Consider the following 17953-nt stretch of genomic DNA (forward strand, 5'->3'; position numbering starts at 1 on the left):
GTCCCAGCACCCTACTCATGTCAGCACAGCCTCTGGAGAGGTCAGAGCCAAGCGCTCCCCGTTTTTAAAAATGCAATAGTGATTCCATTATTTTGCACACATAAAACTAAGTCCTAATGATCTATTATTAATGTTAAAATGTATTGATTTATTCATGAAAGTCTTCTTTTGTCCCTTCCTGGCCATAGAGGAAGCTGCAGTTAGAAATGGCTTAGGAGGCGAAATAGAGGCTGCGCTATTTCCCACCGTCCCTGATCGTGTGTCTTTATCTGTGGCAGGCCGCTGTGTGTGACTCTGGTGTTCAGCACCAAAGGACAGAGGTTTCTGCGAGTCGGGCTGGCTGTGCCTCTGTTTGGCTCCATGGCCTGTCTGAGGAGGATGGTGGCTGACGAGGGGAAAATTTCCCCAGACCAGGTAAAACAAAAAAAGCAGGAATAAACAACATTGTGTGTCCACTGTCTTGTGTTTTTAAGTATAAACTGTGACAGAGCAGCACAGCTCACCTTGACTGGCACATGAATATTATAATAATATAATATAATAAATATATAGTATAATGTGAATCTTTTCTTTGAATTTACTTTCTTAGCAAAAATGCATTAAAGAACAGGTTCACTTATCTTTATTAAACAAAAATAAATAGTTAGGTGCCCAAATGAATATAGATTTTCCCCCCTGCTGTAATCAATCCTCCTGTTCATACTGGAATATAATGGAACATCCCTCATAATGCACTTACAATGTAAGTGATGGGGGACAAAATCCAAATATATATCTTTCAACGTTAGTGTTTTTAGCACCAAAGTCCCTCTTTTTGATACTAGACTTCCACCACAGCTCAACAGGGAAACACAAAGAGGGAATTTGATGCTAACAAGATTGTAAATGTGTCAGATATCCAGTTGGTATGACTAACTCAGTCTACTGAAGCCTCATTTAAACTTCACATCAACTTTAAAAGGCATAGTTTACACAAAATGACTATGTAAACACACTGTAGATTTTGGGCTCCATCACTTACAATGAAAATGCTTTTGAAAAGGGTTTTAGTCAGTATGAACAGCAGGAATAATAACAAGGAAAACCACAAACCTCAAATCAGTGTTCATATGTTGTTTTAAGACACACTAGAAAAATAGTGAACCTTTCCCTTAAGCTGGATCAGAGATTAGGGGGAATACTTGCGGTGGTGTATTGTCAAGTGGGCTCAAAGTTCACTTCTGCAGCATTACGCGACATACTGCATAATGGCAATAAGGAAACTAACGTATGTGTGTGTGTGTGTGTGTGTGTGTGTGTGTGTGTGTGTGTGTGTGTGTGTGTGTGTGTGTGCGTGTGTGCGTGTGTGTGTGTGTATGTGTGTTATCTCTGTTCGTCTCCAGGTGATCCTGACAGAGGTTTACTCCACAGGGTTCCAGCGCTCCTTCTTTGATGAAGAGGATCTAACCAGTATAGCTGAGAATGATGTCATCTACGCCTTCCAGGCTCCACCCCTCTACATCAGAGGGGGCTCTGCACGCATCTCAGGTATAAAACATTATTTTTAAACACAACATAGCACACATACTGTTTTTTGACTAGTGTGTGGTACCACAGTGATAGTTTCCCTACTTTAACACAGGTGTACACACTTATCTGTAAGCAAACAAAGAAGTTTTATTCATTTGCTTTGCTTAATGAAACCCACAGGGAGTGCACCTTACTGCAGGGGGCCCTGGGGGAGCACATTAAGAAGTATATAACTTCACATGAAGTTCTGTGAATTGCATACCCCCTGTGTGGTTTCCTTTGTACTATCAGATTTATGTCTTCAATGAATTTGCTCAATTTCATCTGTTTCTCAGCTAGCGGTGTAAAAAGTGTGCTGTGAAGTATTTCAGGGTGTAGTACTCCCTTGTTTCTTGCTTTGTGCTGTAAACAAATAGGTCCGGCTCTGTTGTGCTCTCTCACAGGGCTGTAAATATAGGGTGGTCCCAGCACTGCTGTGCTACCTGAAGAATATGACTTTTAGTGTTTTGATTTATGTTGGTCAATAACTGCACAGATGCCAAAAAGGAGCAACCCCCCCCCCCCACACACACACACACACACACACACCCTCCACCCCCTCAATAGTCTGGCAGGTCTGAATGCTGTCACAGACTAAATGTGCTGGGTTCTTAATGGCTCAGCCTGCTGGGGTTGATATGAAGACTCTACATCACCACTCAACACATCCATTACCACAGTTTGCTCTGTGAATATGGATGTTAGACTACCATCATCATTTAATGGACATTAAGATGTATTAATAACAACAGGATCTCACTGATACACTCTAACTAATGTTTTAAATTCATATCCACTTGATAGAGTGTAATATGTGCAAAGCATTTAATATCTCTCCTCCCACCTTTTTGTCTTTATGTAACATTACTGAGGTAAAAAACTGGGCAAACCAAATGTAATAGAACACCAAAAAGGCGACATTAGCTTGTTTTTCTACTTGAAATAGCATTGAACTATCTGATAGATAAATATCCCACCAGCATTCCTTTAATTAAATGATATATTAGATTACTTAATTCATTCTATTTTACTCAGATAAGGCAAGTACAATTACACCACATGAGTGTTTTCTGCCTCAATATATGTGATTTATCAAGGTTGTAAAACGAAAATAGCATAAAGAGTGCCATTAAAAATATTGTGTTGATGTATAACATGCATGTATTTTTTTTCCTATCCAGTCACAATGATCTGTAATGCTCTTAGACTGCCTGGAGCCATAAAGATGTGCTCTTATACCCCTCTTGCAATTAAATCTAAAAGGTCGGATCTCTGTGAGGCCTTGCATCAATTATCTATAAATGCTTAAATGAAAATAAAGAACTCAGCCTTGGATATGAGATACAATAACACATTCTCACCAGAAGTCTCATTAAACCTAAGCTTAGTAATCTACGCATTTCATTTGCAGTGGTAATGTTAAGGAAAGTTTATCAATGCAGATTATCTCCTTAGTACAAAACAAATACATCTTGTGGGCAATTAAAGCAAAAGAAATGTGAGGGTAAACCTGTTTTATTGTGATTCATGATGCACATCTTGTGGTCAGTTTCCTTAATACTCGTAACACACATGATTGATTGAATTTCACCACCATCCTCTCAGTGAATTTAAAGGTAGTACTTACTCACAGTCCTAACTTAGATTTAAAGCCACCTGATGTGACCGGCTGTTTGAGACAGCATGAGGCGCTCAGTGAAAATCTGTTCAGTGTCTTCTATGAATGAACAAATGACATAGCCTCGGATCAAGCCAAAGGCAAACCAATAGTGACATGACCTTCCCACTCCTGACTCCCACCCCTGTAGGGCTTAAGATTAATCTCTTACATCATCTTCTCATCACTGCATATATCACCTTTCCTCTACACATTAAAGTCATAATTTCCTGCTTTTCCTTGCACTGCTGTCTTATAAGATCTAAGACCTTTTTGTTACTGATTACTGGAATTTATTTTTGGTGTAATTTTTGTTCCTTGAACTCCCGTTACCCCCTTCCCATTGTATGACACAGCAGATAACAGTGGTAGTTCACAGTGATAGTGGCAGAAGGAATACCACTCAATACCACTTTTTATATTGAAACAATTGGTCCTCCAATGCAGGCTTCTCATTTCTAGCCAGAGATCTTCGATTTTTCCATCTAAAATGATAACTGCTGGTGGCAGGTTTTATAAGCTCTAGCTAGCTTTCTAGTAAGGCTAACTTTAGCTCCATGAGTTTCTGAAAAATACAAAATCAGAATCTTGTAATAGGAGTCTTAGATGCACTCAATGTCCTGGGCAAAGTTAGCATCCTTGGTCATGGAAATAAAGAAACAGCATTGTTCTTGTATTGCAGTGTAGAGAGAGCTAAACTTTGTATTATATGGTAATTTAGGAAATGTAGAATCAGACTATTATTATTATTCTTTTATTCTAATATAACCCTGTATAGCTACTTAGTTTACATTTGTTTGTATTTTCGAATTGTATGTTTCAGTTGTAATATTACATGACTGAAGGCAAATGCCTTGGATGAGGACAATATGATGCATTTGGCAAACTTAAAGCTATCTCACTTAGCTAATGTTGGCTTGGGTTGGGAGTGTAAACTTCCCTAAATCCAATGAAAAGAATGACTGAGCAGTGGGGAAATACTTTTTTGGCGCTCAACAAATGAATGTCATCTTAACAGCATAGATGTGAAGAGATGCAAGCTTGGTGTGCCTAGTTGGGATACCTAAAGCCATGATTGGACTATGAGGGTTCGGCAGAGGGGCTTAGTTTTAACATGCTTTGGTCTATAAAAAAGAATATACACAAGTTAAATGTCAAAGATATAATCTCTTTGTGCAAGACCAGGTCCAAAACAAGTATCTTTTGTGACCCAACCGAACATTATGATGCCACCAGGTGCCACCAACACCAACAGTTGGCTGGTTGGGAGCAGATCCAATGATTATTATTCCAAACACAGTTCACTGCTTGCATCCACAATACAGTTTAGTCTCACAAATGACATAACATGAGAGGCAGCAGCTCCGCCTTTTGTATCTTTGGGTGATTGACAGGCTTTTTCTAACTTTTATTCAGTTTATTTCTCAGAAACAGTGCATATTAATAAACATTTCTACAAATATGTCAGATTTGTGCCAAGAGGCTAGTTTTCATCCATAGTGCCTGGCCAGCTGGCAGCCCAAAGTCAGCCTAAAATTAAGAAACAAGTTTAAAACAATAATCACATTGTTAGGCATGTTAATTACAGTAAAAACAGAACACAGACAGACATAAGCAGAACACAGACATGGGCAGCAATAAAAACAGAAGAAATTATGGTTCAACAAAGCAAAACCAATTACAGAACAGCTTCAGTTACAGAACAGCTCCTTAAAAACATAAGCAAAGACAGATGAGCAGTAGGAAAACAGTGGCACCAAGGTAAGTTAATCAACAGGGCAGTTAAGCAGCATACAAGTAGGGTATTGACAGACATTTGCCAAATGATGAAGGCATTCAAGCTAGTGCTGACAGATTTGGTGGCTTGTAAGTCATGTACTTAACTATGTAGAAAAGGACCTTGTAAGTGCCAAGTTCCCCAATTGGGCTTCTACAGCATTCCATTCATGTGCTGCTTTGATTGAATGAAAGCAGATTTTCTTAGAGTGATAATGCAGTTTCCTCTTGTGACTCCTGTGATTTATATTTACCCCGTTGCCTTAGAGAGCAACTAAGTGGGGAGATGAGCCATGCCGTGAATAGTTTTACAGATGAGACTTTATATATTTGCATGTTTGATCAGGTTTTCCCAAGTTTAGAAAGTTAGATTGTTCCAGTATGTTGCAGTGGTAAGAAGTGAGGTTTCTTATCAAGGGTTTTCATGGTATGTTTATATAATGATTGTCGTGGCCTTAAGGTTCTACTTCCCTGTGACCAGCTTGTTAAACAGTAGGTTATGTGTGATATGTGAGTATTCGTGTACATTCTTGCAGCCTCCGTTGACACCCTGTTCCTTATGAATCTGAAATTTGCTTGACCCTGATGCAAACCTTCTCAGCTCAGGGTTTTGAAGTAGAGAATCGAGTCTCTCACGATCCCCAAGATATTTGAATCCTTATTTGAAGCCCTGTTTGAAACTACTAGTCCTTCAGTCATGATGGAACTTCAGAGACCTTTTAAACACTCCTTTGACACAGTTCATGTCTCCTTGATAAATGGAGGACAGTGCAGACATGATTAAGTGCTTTACATTAAAAATGAATAATGTATAAAATCCCAAAGCTTTGCTCGCAAGTTACATCTGAGAGAGAGGACTTTTCTGTTTGGGATTTGATGGCGCACTGACAGAAATTAATAAGCACAATATCACTGTTGGGAGCAGCTGTGCCAAGACAAGACATGAATATGGGATCACCCGCCAAAGAATATAACAGATAATTGGCTTTCACATTGAAGTATCCATTTCACATTCTTTTATCTCTGGTACAAACAGAGAACAGGTACTTCTTCCTCCTCATTCATCAGCCAGCTTTCAGTAAGAACAGATCATCCTTCATACTGTAGTTTGGGTTTTGATGTCATTGTAATTGTTACTTCAACGCCTGTGTTTGTGTGCCTCAGTTACATCTTAAGATGGACTTATTATGCTTTTCCTTCTTTTCAGTCATATATGTAATGTTGCAAAGTTGGCCAAAGTGTCAAATAACTATGCAAACATTGTAGAACTAATCCATTTGAGGCACCTGCACCAGCTTCAAATGGCTCTGAATGTTCAGTTTCTAACATTTTTTTCTACTTGCAGCCTGAGCTGATATCAACTCGTGACAGATTTCTTTAGACGGTCATCTGCTCTACACACAAGTGCGCCAGTTCTCTTCGTCTAACATCATCATCACTGTGGCTGTTTCAGTTTGTACTCCTCCCTGCATCACCTCAAAATGATTCACTGAAAATAAAAGCTCCAAATATCTCAATTTGTTGTTGTTTCGACCGTTAGCATTGCTAACAAAGCTCTGCTAAATCAGTGAGGAACACGTTTCACTACCTGTAAATTCTTAACAATAAAAGTCACCCATTATTTAATCATTTAAAAGCTTTCAATATGAAGCAGTGGAGCAGGAAATGTCAGGTTTGCCTCCGCAGTAACTTAACACGACTCTGGCCGGAAAGCTGATCTATCAGAATAGAGTGGGCTAAGACTGCCTGTTAGAGACAAAGGCGGAACTGATTGGCTGCATAAAGGGCAAATGTAAGATAAATAAGGAGTCTTTTTGAACTGTGAATATGCAAAACTACACTAGTAGAGTCCCAGAGTAAAAATATAGAGCTGGAAATGAGCATAATAGGTCCCTTTAAATCTTACCTAAGAACACTCTTGAAGACATTCTGTGATTTTTTTAACAGGATTTTGATTCAATCAGATATTTGTTATCTTCATCAGCCTGTCACCTGCTGCCAATTTCAGTATGCATGAAGCAGTTGTCAAAGTAACATAAATTCAGTCAACCCACGGCTGGATTGCTCTGTTCAAAGCACAAGAACTAGCACACACCGAATTAGATCTAACCTAATATTGCAGTTAGTGAGATTGTAGTGGTAGATATCTTGAAGCACAGACTCATAATAGGTCTTTTACTTGTTTTCTTTTTTAACGAACTGAAGAATAATTCAGCATTAAAAACTAAAAATAAGCTTAAGTCAGATAACATGAAGATGTGTGCATCAAACCACATTTTTTTCAAAGACCTTGAATATGCCTGAGTAGCTAACTAATGGGATTTGGAGGGTGGGGGTGTAGCTGTGGGTTCTGGAAATTGCTTTAGGGGCAGAGGTGTTTAATTATGGGCTTTCACAAAGTCTAGCTATGTTTTGCCTGGCTCATCCTGTGTGGCTGTTATACAATGAAAGAAGCCTGAGAGTGCCGAGAAATGATAAATCCACAAACCTCCTGCAGTTTCTTGGAATTAGTTAGAGGCTTTTTGATTGTAAGAGGTTAGGATGAACAGCTATGTGAGGTAAACAAAGTTAATTTTTGGCGTGGTGTGTGTGTTTGTGTATGAATATGTATGTGTGTGAGTTGTATGTTGTATTTAAATGCCCTTTTTTAGTACATCAATGGGAATTGTTCCATAAGCACAGGTGAAGATGCACAAGCACACCTCCACCATGATTCTTCCTGTGAATAAGGTTAAAAGAAACAGGAGAGCAGTGAAAGGAACCTTGAAAAAATGTCTAGAAACAGTTCATTTTTTGACAGTGTGCTATAAAAAAATAGATTTATTGAGCGATGAGTAGTAGCCCCCCCCCCCCCCCCCCCCCAAGCATCTTTGTATAAATCTCAGCAGGACAGGCCAGGAGGTGACCTCTGGTGTTTCATGAACATGTTTCACTAGGCGTTTAAAAGGAGATTTTTGCTCGTAAATCATTCCCAGGGCTGTCAGAGGTCACCGCTCATGTAAATTGCAGCTCATGATTTAAGGAACTGTTATCACTGGCTTGATTAGTCCAACATTAATAAATGAAAAGCTGCGCATACTTATCGTTACTCTCATTCTCAGGGTCAAGACACTGCAATCAGAGGTTTAATGTTAAAGCTTTGAAGGTTTATATGTAGAGTTTGATTAGTTTTGAATGGGTCTCGCCATTAATACAGAGCAAAACTTAACACCGCAATTATTTCTGTAAGAAGAGGGATGTACCACCACAGCGGCTCGCTACTTTGCAAAGATCTCAGTTACAGAATGCTCAGACATGGCATTTACCAGTGGCAGCAGTGATGAATCATGCGTCAGGTGCAAACAACAGCATGTATGAAACGTTGTGGTAAGGAGACGGCTCAGCCACTCTGGCCAATCAATAACTTTTCAACTGCGTCTGCGAGTCTAATTTACCGTGTGATTTATCACCATGAACTTTCGAGGCGCTGACCTGCGCGTTAAGCCCAGAGGTTGTCAGCTGAGTTGGCAGCTCTTCTGACGTCACGACTCGCAGGAATCTTATAATCTCGGCTTTTCGCTCAGTCGGTCACAGTCCTCTGCGTTGTTAGAGACACAAGGGGGAAGTGGGACTGCTTGGCACCCCACCAGGACAGGATGTGGAGCAGAAGCTGCATCAGATAATACCTCCTGCTGAGGGTGCACGCAGCCATTGGTCCATCTGTTCTCCCCTCTGATTCACTGTTCCCCAAATAGAAAGCTGCTGTCTCGCCACTTTATATATCTCAATTCTCCTCCTCCCTCCCTGTTAGAGGTGTTAAGTTTAATCATCAAATTTTCAGTCCATGAAATCAGTCATCTTCCTTTCAGGGAGAAAATGTGAAATATCATGTATTTCATGCAGTCAATGTAAAAGCAAGTAGTTGTGAAGAATGTGATCAGCATGAGCAGGACTTATCACACAACTTTGATTGTATCTATAGTTTATCTTTTAAAGCTTCTTCCATCTTCCTGTGTTCTTTCTTCTCTGCCAGGTTACCATCACAGCCTGCCATCCTCTCCATACTCCAGTGGTCCTGAGGGTCAAAGGTTACCTGCATCTGGGACACTGTCTTCAGAGTTCCTCAACCAGGGCGTCCCTGTAAAGATTCTACTGTTGGTGTGCAACGCTGCAGGAGCAGGCCAACAAACTGTTAGGTAATTACATAAACTGACCATTTGCTAACCCTAATCCTGGACAGTGATTGTCCAATAACAGCTTAGCAACCTTAACTAACGTAGTAACCATAACCCATCAAACTTTGTCTGTCTTCACCTGCTGAGATGGTCTGCATGTCTCCCTAAGAAGAACAATACTCAGCAGTTCAAGAGATTACAACCAAAAATGGCAACAGTAAAATTAAAGGAATGGATTAAACTCTGTGTTTATTTGCTCTAATGTAAGCTGTAAATGTTTGAATGCAGAGCTAACTCACTTACTATCTGCAGTAGAATTTTGTATTAACTCCAAATCTAATGGCGTTGACAGTAAAAGTCCATCTCTGATTTTATTGTTGACTGTTCTCACAATGCAGCTCTTATTTTTTGAAATAGCTCATTATTTTAGATATATGTGGTCTATGTGTAAAGAAGGGTAAATCACTATGAGGGGGATACATTTTTGTCCCCACCAGTGATAAAAATAACTCAGCAGAGGCAGGGATATATAGACCAGAGGGAGGGGGGGGGGTTCTCATCATCCCCCTGCGGCAAATCACACCCTGATTAAACCACTGTGTTGCTTGTCCAAGTATGTTACACTATAATAAGATTGTATTAACAACATTAGCCTCAGTCTTTTAGAAAGAGATGATATATGTGGCAATCAAGTGCAAATGAAGGACTCTTTACATGGTTCTTGATTTATAACCTTTCATCCAACCAATACAGTTAGCATTAGCTTTGGGCTGCTTTTGTTTACTCACTATTAAAAGCTTCTCAGCAGATGTGAGTAATTCAGTGCACTTTTTTTTTATCTCACCTCGCTGGAGTGGTAAAGGACGCTAAGGTCACATTAGCTCCCTGTAACAGAAAGGTTGCACATCTATCTCACTGTGAGATGAGTTTCAAATCAGACGACTGTGGAATCTGACATCTGGCACGATATAGAGATCCATCAGCCACCAGAGAGATCAATGTAGGTGCCAACACGGCTGTGAGAGAGTCCAATCCCATCCACGAGGGTCGCTGTCTCAGTTTCTCCTTCAAACGCCTCAGCGTCGTTGATCAAACCGCCCACCTATCTCGCTCTCATCAAATGACAGCTGGAGGACTCGTCTGTGCCAAGAAAATGACATTGGAGTCACATACTTGCTTCTCGCTCTGCTTCTCTGTAGAATAGACTCATTGCTACATTTCTGAAAATCAGTAAAGTGTGAAAGCTCTCGGTTTTCATCGGTCGGTCCGTTTAAACTCTGAAACCAGCAGAAGATGAGAATTAATACAGTTTCACATTTTATGTAAATGTTCTTTGTTTTTTTTGCATCACTTCTCTTGTAAGTGAACACTTTGATGACATTTCTCTTCTGTTACATCTCGCTGCTGATTCTCACATCTCTGGAGGCAAATATAAAATGAATATTCATACTAAATAAGCATATAATAGATTTCCTGCATGATTCCATTAAAAAAGTCTCCTTTTTTAACAGGGATGATTAATTCCATGCTATCATTCTGTAAAAAGAGTATGAAGTAAGATTTCTCTAATATTTTAATAATCTTTTACAGGAGTGGAGCCTGTGTGAACATTTTAGGTTGTTAGAGTGAAAACATTCTCTATGGGAATGAGGACAGAGTTGCTAACACAAGGTTAAAGTCTTCTGAATTATACTAAATCCAGTCCAAACCAAGCCAGTTAACCTACCGCAAAAGAAGGGATTTGTCTTGCCTCTGAGCTGTATCCAGTTGAGATGATTGTAATTTTGAGTCATTTTCCATCCCATTTTGTTGTGTGTATTGTGTCTTTGTGTGTTGTGGCCGCTGCAGCTGTTGCTCCTCAGCTACCACAGAATGTTAATGTTTGCCATCCTGAACAGTAATCCAACCTAATTTATTTTGAGGATCTCGATGGTATTGACGTATGACGTGATGGGAACATTTAATACACAGGATCAGTTTGGTTTCTGCTCGTTTGGTTTCAAAGTCTGCAGAAATCTTTTTAAAAAACACAATAAAAAGGAAAAAGTGCCTTTACAAATGCTGCAAAGCTCACTGCAAAGCTTACTTTTCATTTATAACCTTCTACTGATAAATCTACAGCTTATAGTACTTCATTGACATTCACTGTGTACTTCTGTGTGCATCTCTGTGCCTGTATGTCTTTGTATGTCTCTTTATGCACATGCATGCTCACATGGTCTCATACTAATAAATCTCCAGCATACAATGGAAGGCTGCCCTCAATTAAACGTCTATTATAATAAACGTCATGTGATCTATCTTTTCAGAGGCATGATTGTCCCTCTCCTCTTCTGCCATTTCCACTTCTTATTATCTCCTTCTGTCCTTCTATAGATATGCAGTAATGAGAATTCTGCTCTAATGCTGATAATGATAATAAATAATTATTTACATTACAATTGGATAAGGGGACGTGTGAGCCGGTCAGGGCTAATTTGTTGAGAGCTGCTATTTTAAACTAGTTTTGGTCCTCTGTTCCTGTTCAAGGTTTGGACCACCATTCCTGATGAGAGAGGACCGGTCTATTTCCTGGGACCAGCTGCAGCAGAGCATCCTCAGCAAGCTTTATTACCTGATGATCAATGGAGCGCAGGCACAGGTACTGGACAGCTACTAATAATTTAATGTGATAATTAATCCATGCGAGCAAATTCAGTTTTTTCTTGCCCTTCAGGGGAATATCAAAACACCACACCTAAAGCTGCTGGGATTTATTGACTCACATACAGACTCTTTAGCACAGCAGATGCTGATCTATCCACATGCTGTCAAGGGACAAAAAGGAATTTGATCCACAAATCAAATTTCCTGTGCATATTATGTACATTTCAAGGTTTATATTTATATTCTGGGGCCTTCTTGTGATTTAGATTTCATAAAACTCCTAATTTATCTTATTAGCCCTTCATGCAGCTTCCTGGTTGCACCCTCTGTCTTAAACAGGTCGCTTAATCTCCTGTCCCCTAATTAGCCCACTCTGTTCTGATTGGCCTGATCTCAGAGGCTTCCATGTTGGAAGACCTCGAGCAGTGCTAGAGGCTACATAAACAAAATATAGTAGTAGGATTTCGCTTCTTTTTCTTGTTCTTTACTCAAAGTGAAAACTTCTCATATACATCCATAAATTTTCAGTCCAATCTGAAAAAATAGCTAGAACAACCTTAGCAACAACAAAGTAGAGGTCACTTTGTTAACAGAGCAATTGGTGCAGACTGGAGCCCTGGCTTTTGACTTGCAGGTTGCATTTCTACATATATTAACCTCATGTTTTAGAAACTTTCACCATGTTTACTACAGATATCCAATGTCACAACAGTATATAAATAACAGAACATCAAAAAAAAGCATATAATGTCCCCTTTAAAGCAGTAGGATACAGAAATGTATAGTAATACCCTCTAAAAGTATGATTTCCCCACCCACACATTTTAAGTAATTTGTCCACAACCAGCCTGAATGGGAGAATTTATGATTGTCGTTAAACAGTATGTGAATGCAATGAAAATAAATGCAACCACAAATGGAAAACCTTGGACTAAAGTTGCAGTAGGGCCATATAAAATAAGACCCAACCTCTAACTTCAATAGAATTTGTTCCATGACGCTTGTAAAACTTATATTTAATAGCCTTGTTGTGTGGGCGGGTGTGTTTGGAGCACCGGCTGGAGGCAGAGACGGGACATGGTTCCCCTCCTGCCGTGCCGGCTGGCGCACCTGTTCCACGGCAGGTTTATTGGCTTGGGGCACAGCAAAGCATGCCCACACAATGACAGAGTGTGGTACAGGTGGAAGAATGCTGAGCACCAGCTGGAGGCAGAGGAGAATTGGTTTACTCTCACTGGCACACCAAACCAGTCAGTTAACTCGTTTTCGACAGGTTGTAGCGCTCTCACTGACTTACACACATGTGGCTGTTCTCTGTCATCATTTGTTTCCTGTGTGCTAGTAAATGGATTATGTACAAAGCAGCTCCTTCTTTTGTTTAAAACCATTTCAGTGGCTCTGAGGCATAAGCAGGTAGTGCCAATCTCTCTCAGGAGGTCAAAAGCTGTTAAATAGACTTCAGTCTTAGCTTGTTAGGAGTTTTTTCCTGAAAGTACAAAGGATGAAAAAATTAAAATGTCAAATGAAAGGCTTTAAAGTAGGTAAATAACATTACGATTAGAAAGCAATTAAATAAATGAATGATTAGCCAGGTCTGACGCCTTTACAAAGGAACACAAGGAGTTTCACCAAGGTGGAGCTCAAATTACAGTCAAATATATTCTAATGGCAAAGTTTGGCAACTCTTTTTTTAGGCACTCAGAGTTACAATCAGCAATCCAAATGCAAACAAATGGTTCAACCCAGCGGCAGAATTCAAAGCAAAGGAATGGAAGCAATAAAGGCATTACAAGAGTTAAGAGGAGCGTGGTTTCTGTTACAACAGAGAACAACTAGATAATGTAACCAAGTCATTAAAGAAACTTGATTAGGTCAAGCCTTATTGCTTGACCTGCAGTGCTGAGCATGCAGTTTACTGATAACTAATCTTACTTATTAAAAAAACAATTTTAGATGTGAATAAACCTCTCATTTGTATGGTCTAAAGAACAGGTGTGGTTGGTTGCCACTGTTTGTGTGAGTAAAACATGGAACATAATGATAAACATTAAAAAAGTACTTCTTCAATTTAATTCAGAACACTTTATTTGTTCCTGAGAGGCAATCTGCAGAGGCACGTTGAGTAGTGTAATTAACAGCACAATACAGGAATTTATTTTTTAAAAATGTGAAATGCAAAAATAAGCTGTATACATTATGATACTAGTGTAAAACAGTGCAGTATGCAGTATATACATCATACATATCGATGGGTTCTATAATATATAGCTGCAATGTAATTCACTGAACATAAATAAGACAGTGGCAGTCTGCTATGTGCTTTTCTACTTACAACTATGTACACCTGGGTATCAATACTCAATACTATTACTATTACCAAAATAACCCAGTACCATGTATTACTGAGACTTCTCCAGTCAAATGATACCTGTATTCAGTACAAAAAATTCAATTTTTTGTACCCAGATCTAGAAAAAAAGTTTGTATGGTTTTGCCCACAGCAAATCACTGCAAGGGATGATTTAATGAGACATATGATTGGCCCACAACCGCAGCAGATAAGGTCTGTGATAGTGAAGTCAAACACGGTGTTTGACAGAATTGACAGTTCAGCATGCTGGTTTACCACAAACATTTGAAAGTATGGCTATACAGCACGCCTGTTGCATGAAGATGATGAAAAAGGATTGAATTAAGTGACCACCTATCACCTTATCTCTACTGGTACTGGTAATGTACATTTTTTAACAACACCCAGTCCTATGTGTGCTATAGGAATCATGCCTGTGCGATAAAGTAAAGAAAGAATAACAGCAGTCAGATATGCTACTGTGCAGGACTATTTCTGCAACTTTTTCTTCTTTGTTTTACCTATCCATACCGTAACTTTTTATTTTGCCTCGATGCACCCCTGCTGTGTGTCACTGTCAAATCTATTATTTACTTTGCAGAAGCCAAAGGTTCCATTTTCGTGCTTATTTCTGCTTGCACACTTGCTTGCAGTGTTGTACTTGCCTGTATTTAAGTATATGATTGCATCCAGAGGCATGCTGTTAATCATGCAGACAAACTAATTTCCAATCAGTGTCCCTGTGTGTGTGTGTGGGGAAGGGGCAGCTGACACACAGCTGAAATAAGAGCCATATAGAGCATGGCTTGTACAAGAAAATTGTCGACCGGCGTGCGGCACATAACTCCACGCTCTCCGAGAAAGTGCCAGGCGAGAAAGAAGAAAAGAGTCAGGTGCAACGTTTTCAGTAACTGTTGGAGATCTGTAGTCTCCATTCTGCCCCACGCTGTCAGCCATTTAATTAAAACCAGGCTCGTACAGTATAATCAGTTTGCTGGAGTGTACCTCTGCCAAGAAAGAAGTAACGCTCAGAGCAGATGTTTGCTCTAAATCTTCCATCTAAAAAGAATCTGTAGTTTTTTGCATCAATGAATTACACTCACAAGTGGATTTTTCCGCCTCTGCCTAATTTTAGCTTCACCAAAGATGCAATTCAAAAACCAAAAAAACAGCCTTTCTGCCACCCGTTTTACCCTGGTACTGACTGGGTAGCAGTGACTGGAATGATGCTCACTAATGCAAATCTAGCAGGACAGTACACTACAGCACACTGAAGCATTCTTGCACATGCACACCTTCTCCAACAGAGGCTTCAAGTCATATTGGTGCAAACTTAGAGGAGTGCTCCATTTTTGTTGAGGGGACAATTAAAGCATCTGACAGACAGTACTGGCACTGACTGACACACATAATGCTCAAGCTCACAACATAATGAAACTCTGTGCTCTTTGCCTGAGTAGTAATTGGAGATCTTTTGCCTTGTCAGGCACAAACAATGTGGCAAACATTCCTCACCTCACACCGCCCTCACTCACTGAACACAGAGTGATTAACCTCAGTGTGTTTGAACGCTGATTGGTCCAAAGAAAAACCAAGGATTTTCTCACGGGGAACATCACAAACTTTTTATTGTCGACCAGCATCCATGGAGGCCGCTGAAATGAATTTTCACAGGTTTTCTCCTCCTCTTCTCAGCACTCACACTAACAGTAGGATGATGCTGCTCAGAGCCTGACCAGATCTCAGATGCCTTGTTTGTTCATATTTTTTTCTCACATTCACTGTCTTTCGCATACACCCAATAATGTGTTTACACCTCCTTTGTTTCTGGTGTTATTCTCACATATTCCTCTTTATCTATCTCTACTGGGAGGAAAATAAACATACACGCACACAAACAGACGTACATACACACACAGCACAGCGTTTTACTGTACAAGATTTCTGTCTGAACCACAATCGGCTGCTCATTTAGTTCTACCACGCTAGTTACTGTTGTTTTGCCTGTCAAGCTGTCCATTCTCACCTCGCAGTTACTGTAATACTGTTTACAATAATTATGGTGGCAGATTTACCACTTTGTTTTTAAAGTAATGAGTCCTAGATGGGAAATGTGTTTCTGTTTTAACATTACAAGGGTGAGGGACCAACTAGTGTGTTTTGCAAACAAAAACCCATCACAGATAACAAGATTGGTTTTAGGTAACTGGGGCTGTAAACTGTAAGATCTGGATATGGCACAACTGCTCAGCTTTGCAGGTAGTTTGGTTTTTCCCCAGTGGTCACTTGTGGTATTGCAGCAAAAAATACCACTGTCAACCAAAAAGCATTTTACCCATGGACCACCATTGTAAAAGAAATGTCTGCAATGCTATTAACAGGACAACTTCAACTGCAAACAATATCAATTATTACAATTATTATAATGAACTTTTGATCCATGCAGTTTTATATTTGGAAAACTTTCCTCGAGGCAATATATGACTTCATCACAATATGAAGTCTGATTTGATTCAGTATCTAGCTCTTATAATACATCCATGGTGAACTCCCACAAACCCAATGAATCACAAAAGAGCAGCTAATGTTAATCTAACCATTGATGTCCAGGAACAGCTTCCAAACAGTGAGGAAATACTACACAATGAACATTCTAGTCTTGAACAAGACTTTTTACCATTACTTGTAACTCACAAAATAACGTAGTAGTTCTTGGATGTAACGATACCAGCAGTAAGACAGATAGCTGAACATGCTAACAGCAGCTTACATTAAAACTGACAAACACACTTGCTCTTGTATTTTTGGTTCTGGCCCCATAGACATGGCTTCAACACCTGGTGAAATCCAAAGTTTGACAGGTGGTGCTTTGTCCGAGTTTCTATAGCTATTATTGGACAATCGCTGTCAAGGAGACGGCTTTCGCATACTGTATGGTCAATTCAACCTGAACCCGACAAGACCTTTGGTGTGTGTGCATGTTTGTATCATATTTTAAAGGAATTTTCCCAGTATTTCAGGGGGATAAAGCCCACTCCTGAGAAGCTGTAATCAGCGGGCCTCTGGGTGGTCTTCACATGTACACACAAGCCTTTTACTGGAACTCACAGTGAACCCAAGCCATTCTGTAATGAAAAGTAAACTCATTTTGGGTTTGCACTTGTCATCTGGCATTCCAGGTTGCTGTTTTTTTGTGTGTAGTAGATTGAGACTGAACACACAGAAAAGTTGATTAGTTTTCTGGAAAAGCAACACATGACACCAGAGCACCACAGACAGATTTGACGCCTGTAGTGTCCACAAACACATACTGCTGAAGTGCAGGAGAGAATATAATACAGGCTGTTAGACTGCTCTGCATGTGTACTCAAAATAAGGGGAAACGATCCTACGAAATGACTCACCCCCTATTGTCCTGACTTTTATCCACACTGGAATTTGGAATAAATTGAACATCTTATTTTGTAAACTAAAGGTTTAAGTTACATAAAAGTTATAGTTGCTGTTTATTCTGACTATGGTACATGTTACTTGGACATCACAGTAGTTTCTATCCATATGTTCTATGGAAAGCGAGAACCAAACGTCTGCAGCATTTCTACAGTTGACTGGCTCTTATCTTACTGTTCCTTTTAATAGTCCTGTATATTGAATATATGAGCCATTAATTCAAGCGTACTGTGTAATTTCCCTCAAGGTTTGTGCATTCCATTGGGTTCATGTGCTCAGCATATCAATATTTTCCAGGAATGTGCTGTCTGCTGTGGTGGACTCCTTGTCATCAGAAAGATCCTGCTGGACGACGCTCTCCTCACAGAACTC

At 39.7% G+C, this 17953-nt stretch overlaps 1 protein-coding gene across 2 annotated transcripts in view; it reads left to right on the forward strand.

Moving 5' to 3' along the window:
• usp43b (ubiquitin specific peptidase 43b) overlaps nucleotides 1-17953 on the forward strand; it is a 64213-nt gene that overhangs the window by 35136 nt on the left and 11124 nt on the right. For both annotated transcript variants that reach the window (XM_053338231.1, XM_053338230.1), the window contains exons 5-8: nucleotides 279-414; nucleotides 1383-1527; nucleotides 8994-9156; nucleotides 11665-11776. In XM_053338231.1, the coding sequence (XP_053194206.1) occupies nucleotides 279-414; nucleotides 1383-1527; nucleotides 8994-9156; nucleotides 11665-11776 (556 nt within the window). The remainder of the gene's footprint in view (nucleotides 1-278; nucleotides 415-1382; nucleotides 1528-8993; nucleotides 9157-11664; nucleotides 11777-17953) is intronic.

The sequence above is a fragment of the Scomber japonicus genome, chromosome 18, assembly GCF_027409825.1.
Source record: "Scomber japonicus isolate fScoJap1 chromosome 18, fScoJap1.pri, whole genome shotgun sequence".
NCBI lineage: Eukaryota > Metazoa > Chordata > Actinopteri > Scombriformes > Scombridae > Scomber > Scomber japonicus.